This window comes from Dendroctonus ponderosae, unplaced genomic scaffold, assembly GCF_020466585.1.
Source record: "Dendroctonus ponderosae isolate FM_Combo_2020 unplaced genomic scaffold, Dpon_F_20191213v2 Dpon_F_20191213_3, whole genome shotgun sequence".
Classification (NCBI taxonomy): domain Eukaryota; kingdom Metazoa; phylum Arthropoda; class Insecta; order Coleoptera; family Curculionidae; genus Dendroctonus; species Dendroctonus ponderosae.
The window spans coordinates 12,008,585-12,015,369 of NW_026018508.1; the positions used below are offsets into that span (position 1 = coordinate 12,008,585).

Genomic DNA, 6,785 nt, shown 5'->3' on the forward strand with positions numbered 1-6,785 from the left:
TTAGGTATTATAAACCTTATTAAAACAGACACTTATTTTGTTCAGCGAATCCAAAAATGCAATAATATACAGGACATTCCATTTAAAAAAACGCATCTTTGATATCTTTAGAGCTTTTGGGACACCCTGTACATTACAAAAATATTTTTAAAATGTGCGGTCGGTAGGCGACGGACAAATTGATAAAATAATACTTTTTAAAAATCAAACGGTTTAGCCGCAAACTTCCGTGAGGTATAGCGTGAATAACCCTGTATAAATCTTGAAAAACGCCTTAGACTCGCCTGTGCTCAGATGGTAGTGCTTCCACTCCAAGCGAAGAAAACACAAGAAGTAAACCTTGTCGATTTTGATTTTTGTGTCTTTGATGCGAATTATCCAATTACTGAATCTTTAGTATTAATCTTTCGCCTTCAACATTGTCACATCAATTAAAAATACCATTCGCTGGAAGCCCCGTTTCAAAACAGGATCGATTTTCTGCAACCTATTGAATTTCAAAGCAACTTCAGATTAACAATGTGTCCAAAGAAATATAGAAAGCGAGGAAAACATCAGGAGATTCCATGCAAAGATTCATTTTAAGTTCCACTATTTTCACCTCGGGCTATTTTGGGTGCAGATTCCCATGCCATCTTAGTTAACTAGTAGTTCTTCCAAGTAATTATCTGCTAAATAAAACCCTTCGTATGTGCAAATACCGATCCTTTATGCTCAAACTACACAGAAATAATTGGGTTTTCAGGCAATGAGCATGGAAAAGATTTTATGTTCGCTGATAACGAAAAAGATTCAGGAAAACCGCAGGTTTTCCAGCTCTTGTTCCAACTGGGGTTTGGAAGCTTAAATGCAATCTTCCGATCTGAAAATAAGAAGCAGGTGGTGAATCTGTTCGCATCAAATCCCACAATGAATCAACGAAATGATTAATTCCCTTGACACTCTCAAATGGCAATATCCCAGCCGTGAATCCTGTCTTCGTGGTGGGAACAGTCGTGTCTACGCCCCCATTTTCGGTACCTCTGGTGGTTCCGACTTCGACATATGACCTGGCGCTCTAACTGGTAATCCGAGTGTTGGATTATTAGTAGCTCGAGGTGTGTGGTCTGTTCGCAGTTTTATAAGAACCACGAACCACGGTGGAAAGAATCGCCTCGGGCTGAGCAAGCCGAACAAGTCACTTTATATGCCTACTGGTGTCATGGGCAGCCAGATTAGATTTGATTGAAATTGATTGCCGCATTTTTTTCTCCCAATTTTCTTGAATTGGCTAATAAGGATTAAGGTTTCGTTGCATTGTTTTCAGCCATGAGGCGGATGGGAGAGTTAATTGATGGGTTAAAACTGAATAGTAAATTGGCGAAAGGATTTGCCGTTTGAGACCTAATTTTGAACCCGACACAGTTTACCGCTCTACAAGGTAATTCGTCTTCTTACTTTTGACTTTAAGTACAACAAAATGAGGGAAACTAATAAATGCGAAGTAAGCGAAGTACAGTTAAAATTTGGTAACAAACACCAGCATTGTTCAGGTCTTCTATTAAGGACAGTGAACATTTCAAACTACTTCTTTAGTTTGAATGTTCACATCATCTAGTGAGCTGGACGAAATCAGGTTTTTGGGAGATTTTTATGAAATTTCCCACAAGTTTAGGTTCAAGTGTAGTCTAAAGGCTGTAAATCGTACAAGTTGCTGCTTGCTTCAGTTTCCTAGTTAGAGATTTCTAGAGGAGACCGTGCAGTCGGATGGAAGCATCCATTTTGGAACCATCATTTACTAAGGTGACAAAAAATTAGTACTCTGGTAAAAGCACTCAGGAAAATATCAGCATTTCTAGACTCGAATGTCTTCTAAAAACGGTAAAAATTATAAGTTGCTACTTCCATTGGTTTAACGTTTGCAAATTTTTCAAATTAAAGCGAAGCTGACTGGAAAAACGATGACAACATTACCTAAGTAGTTTGGGAAAATCAGGATTCTCGAGTATTGTCTTCAATTTTTAAGCATCGTTAGGGTCCACTATGTTTTAAGGATTCTGAAAACTTCAAGTTGCTTCTGGTCTTAGCTTGGAACATTTTTAAAGAACGCCGTGTTGGACAAAAACACCTATTTTAAGACGCGCACTTACGAACGTTGGCAAAAATCATAATTCCAGAAAACTTTCACGAATTTTTCCGTATCTTTAGGGCTGAGTGTTTGGCATGAACCGTATTAATTGTGAAGGCRCTACTTGTTTCTACCAGGTTCCATATATATAATATATAAATAAGCTTTATTTCCTACAGAAAAAGGCTATCGACCCAATCGGTCTTTCTGCCCACCAGGTTCCATTTTACCAATTTTTTGAAAACGAATGTAGTGGGCTGAAAACTTTCAAGTCGAAGTCAACATTTACCAAGCTGGTAAAAATCAGGATTCCCGAAGATTTTCATGAAATCCTCAGGATGTTTACAATCTAATGTCTTTCACTGAAAGTAAAAATCGCAAGTAGCTGCTGACTTTAGTTTGGACGTCTTGCATTTTTTAAAGATATAATGCGGATGGATGAAAGCACCTATTTTGAAGCCCGCCCTTACTAAGCTGGACTAATAAAATCACGACTCTCAAAAATCTTTACCCAAACTTCAGCATCTATAGAGTCGATTGTTTTCCAAGTACCACAAAAATTGCAAGTTGCTGCTTGAGCTAGTTCCAATGTTAAAAATTTTGCAAATAAGGGGGAGCAGCAGTTGAAAACCTACATTTTGAGACCAACATTTACTCGGCTAGAAAAACTTAGAACTCCATATATATCCGACTCATTTTCAGAATCGTTGGAGCCAGGTGTCTTGCAAAGACTGTGTAAAGATCAAGTTCTTACTTGTCTTTGTATGGCAGTTACAATTTTTTAAAGATGTATTGATTACATGCATCCATTTTGCCACCGTTATTTACCAAGCTGAAAAAACCACAATTTTTGGCGATTTTGTTGCAAATTGCAACATGTTACCCTTATATACAAAAAGACAATTTCAACTGAAAATTTGTTCTATTTTGAAAGTGAAGAGCATTTAAATGAAATGTGCAGTTGTATGAAAACTCTGATTTTCAGCCCTAATTTGACTGTGCGACAAAAATGAGGATTGAGGACGATTTTAATTAGAATTTCACAATCTTTAGATCCAGGTGTCGGCTAAATAATGGGAAATTTTGAAGTGGCTAGTAATTCTGGATTGGAAACACGGAATTTTTAAAGGACGGCGTGCAATTTTGATGATTGCACCGCAAGTCTGAAAAATGCTTGCAAACAAAATCAAACAAAACTGAACTTACGCGATGAATCGACAGTACTGTTCACAAAAGTAGGCTACAGGTCCTAGAAAACCAACATAAAAATTAATAGTATTACAATGAGCAATGAAGAGAAAGTACAAAAAACTATTTTTTGTCTGACAAAAGGACGTTTTCAGAAAGAATATTTCTGTTAAACTTTCACAACCACAAACTTACACTTTTTATTTGGATTGAAGCGAGAAAAAGGATAAAATATAAGTCTAGTAAATAAATGGCAATTTATATTTTTGTTGCCGCAAAAATTTGTGTTGCTTTCGCAGTTCAAAATTGAGTGCAGCATTTTGATTTTTTAGTTAATTTTCAAATTTCATCTTACTTCAGATTATTTAAAATGTTTTGCTAAAAACCGATTAACATTAGCTCTTCAATCTATAAAACTTCCAGCTCATTTCACTTCGCACCACCTATAAATCTCTCTTTCGCATCCTTCTCATTTAATTCTTGACATGTTTGAATGCACAAATATTTAATTTTTCCTTTAATTTTCACTTAGTAAATTGCTTCTCACTCAGACTACCTGCGTTGACAAACCAAAACAAATTATAATTATTCGCACTTGTTGGCCTGTTAAAGTTAAAGGGTAAAGTCTTTTGGGAAATGCGACAGCTACCCTTTCGCAATTTTCATAATTGAAAACCATCAAATTAAGGAGTACGGGGACTATTTGATATACTTGCAACTAAATGAGTTTAATCACGTAATAATTCACCCGGATATCTGACAATAATTACCGTACATAAGGGAATAATAGACAAATTTTATAAGTTATGGATAGCATTTAATAATAACGGATAATTTGTAGTTTATTGAAGGAAACTATGCTTGGACGGTTTTGTTAGTTAAAGGGTTTAAATCCAGGTTAAAAGTGAAAAAAGTCAATAAAGAGTTTCGTCACTTGCAATAAAAATCTATATAATATTTATACACTGTTCTTTGGAACATAAATCTGGCCTGCTATTTGAAAATCTAAATATAGTATAGCTGCATATGCGCCATTTTATACTGTCAAAAACAACTAACATGAGTAGGCGTAAAATATAAATTTAACGCGATTATAAATTGCGTTTATGTCTTCACGCACTGATTTGTTAATATTTTAAACAAAAATAGTAATTAAATTTCATTATAAACATGCAGAGTTCTAAGGTAAACTCCGATAATATAGAATGTGTTAGATTATATTAACCGTGGCATGTGTTAATTTTCCACCTCATTTCAAGCGAAGAATGGCTTCCAAAGTAAAATATTACCGTTTGCCATCGAGGCCCGAATGGTAATATCGTCTTTATGGGTTTTAGTCGAAGACTTTAGGGCTGCGTTTATTAAAAAAAGGGGGGCGTCATGTGGTTAAAGGGTACACATTTTTAACGACACGAAATAAATTGCGCTTTTGTTATAAAATTTCAGTGGGAAAACGTGAATCTGTTCTTGAAATTTCAAAGTGAGTTAGAAATTTTCTATTAAAAGTTTTTGGGTTGCGTTGGATCTCAACAGTTGAAATTAATTTGTTTATGTGAAATAAATGCTTTTTGTTAATTTGAATTAGATCGAATAAGGTAATTCTGCGGTAGTTTAGCCTGAATTCGGGAAGAAAATTGGGTTTTTGTAATTTTTTTTTTCTTGCTAGTGAGTGGTCAGACTTAAATTTTTGGGCAAATTTTGCCCCATACATAACGACTCAATTATATTTTTCCTGAGAGCTGACTAAGAAATATTTGATCCCAGCATTGCCATTGAAATTACCAACTATTCACTATAAATATGCACTTTCATAACTCACAGGCAGTGAAACAAGAACACCTCACATACGCAACCAACTTGCAAAGATATATCTCGTGGTAAAGACGCGTTAAGCTTACCAGATACTCGTATAAATTAATTCTAATAAATTCCCCAAGAAACATGATAGACCAACCTCCGTTTAGTTTACACGGCGTCCATCTATCAACTGGGGGTTTTGTCCTCTGACAGGAAAAATTGATTGGATTTACGACTGCAGCAACTGTAGCTGGTAGCTTTCGAGAAGATGGTTTCAAACAACTGTATTAATTTACTGCAGACATTTAACGGGACTCGGGATATGGTGATATCTGAATTATTTTGAGATACAAAGGAAACAAACTTTTGGTCGAGCGATTAACTTTGTTTGCAAGAACTAGACCAAGACTTTTACATAAGCAGGCTAAAGCTCTAACTCTAGCAAGACGAACTTGTTCTACTGAATATGTGTTTAATCGATTATGTTTTCACCTACATAGGTCCAATTGTAATTTTTTTACGTTGTAGGCGGATGTTTCCAACTGTGAGGGTGTCCTTTACGGGAATTCGCGCCGACCAAAGGTATGCGGTCCTCCTCGACATAGTTCCTGTTGATAATAAGCGATATCGATATGCATACCATAGATCGTCCTGGTTGGTAGCAGGAAAAGCCGATCCTCCTGCTCCATGCAGAATATATGCGCATCCTGATTCGCCCTATACGGGCGAACAGCTTCGGAAACAAGTGGTTTCGTTTGAGAAAGTGAAACTTACCAACAATGAAATGGACAAACATGGACATGTAAGTGCACGTTCAACTTGTCTCTGTCGGCTGTGTAAAAGTATTTAATCACATTTATAGTTTTCGTCCAAAGGTTTCCAACTAGTGATCCTGATTGTTTAATTTCCAGCTAGTTCTTAATTCGATGCACAAGTACCAACCTCGAATTCACCTGGTGAAGCGACCGGAAGGCAGTTCAGGGAATGTTACGGATTTGGAAAATGAAGAGTACAAAACTTTCATTTTTCCCGAAACCATTTTCACGGCCGTTACAGCTTATCAAAACCAACTGGTAAGTGATCACGTTGAGCCTAATTTTGCAATGTCGTTCCATTTATTTACACATTTGGTGCATATGGAGGTCTTATTGGTGCAGCCCAGAAAGGCGTCATAATATTTACCAAGACAATTAGGTTGATAAATGAGGTATGTGGAAATCTTCCTTTGCATTCTCATTGCGAGGATCGTCTGAAATTTGAGCAAGTTTAGGTTTCAAATGTTCAAATTTCTATGGATCGCTCTTATTTGCAGAGTACAGAAGAAAAACCTGCAAAGTCATTTGGTAAACAGTTGCATTATGGCAATGTAATTTGAAAAAAAGCCAGCACTTTCAACTGAAACTGGAAACTGTACGGACGTACAAAAGGTGTAAATTGAAGAGACCGGGATATGGGTTTTATCACGCTTGAAAGGTTTTTGATTGTGCAGGGGCGTATCCAGCTTTAAATTCAGTCTTCTGTTGTCTATGAAATTAGAAAAATTATCGTCGTTTTGTGCAAGGGTGCGTAAGATTATTGCAAAATTTCATGTTTTTTTGCGTTTTTGCTCATATCTTGGAGGCAAAATGAGCAAGAACGCTCATTTGTACATCATTCTAGACAGAAATAAATGGCCTTTTTAGAAAGTGAACCA

The 6,785-nt window shown here is 36.3% G+C and overlaps 1 protein-coding gene across 5 annotated transcripts in view; it reads left to right on the forward strand.

Moving 5' to 3' along the window:
* The window catches only part of LOC109537535 (T-box transcription factor TBX20), a 39,456-nt gene that overhangs the window by 19,608 nt on the left and 13,063 nt on the right, over nt 1–6,785 (forward strand). For 2 of the 5 annotated variants that reach the window (XM_019904315.2, XM_019904317.2), the window contains exons 4-5: nt 5,618–5,894; nt 6,004–6,165. In XM_019904315.2, the coding sequence (XP_019759874.2) occupies nt 5,618–5,894; nt 6,004–6,165 (439 nt within the window). The remainder of the gene's footprint in view (nt 1–5,617; nt 5,895–6,003; nt 6,166–6,785) is intronic. The other 3 variants (XM_019904318.2, XM_048664908.1, XM_019904316.2) reach the window with 3 other exon arrangements.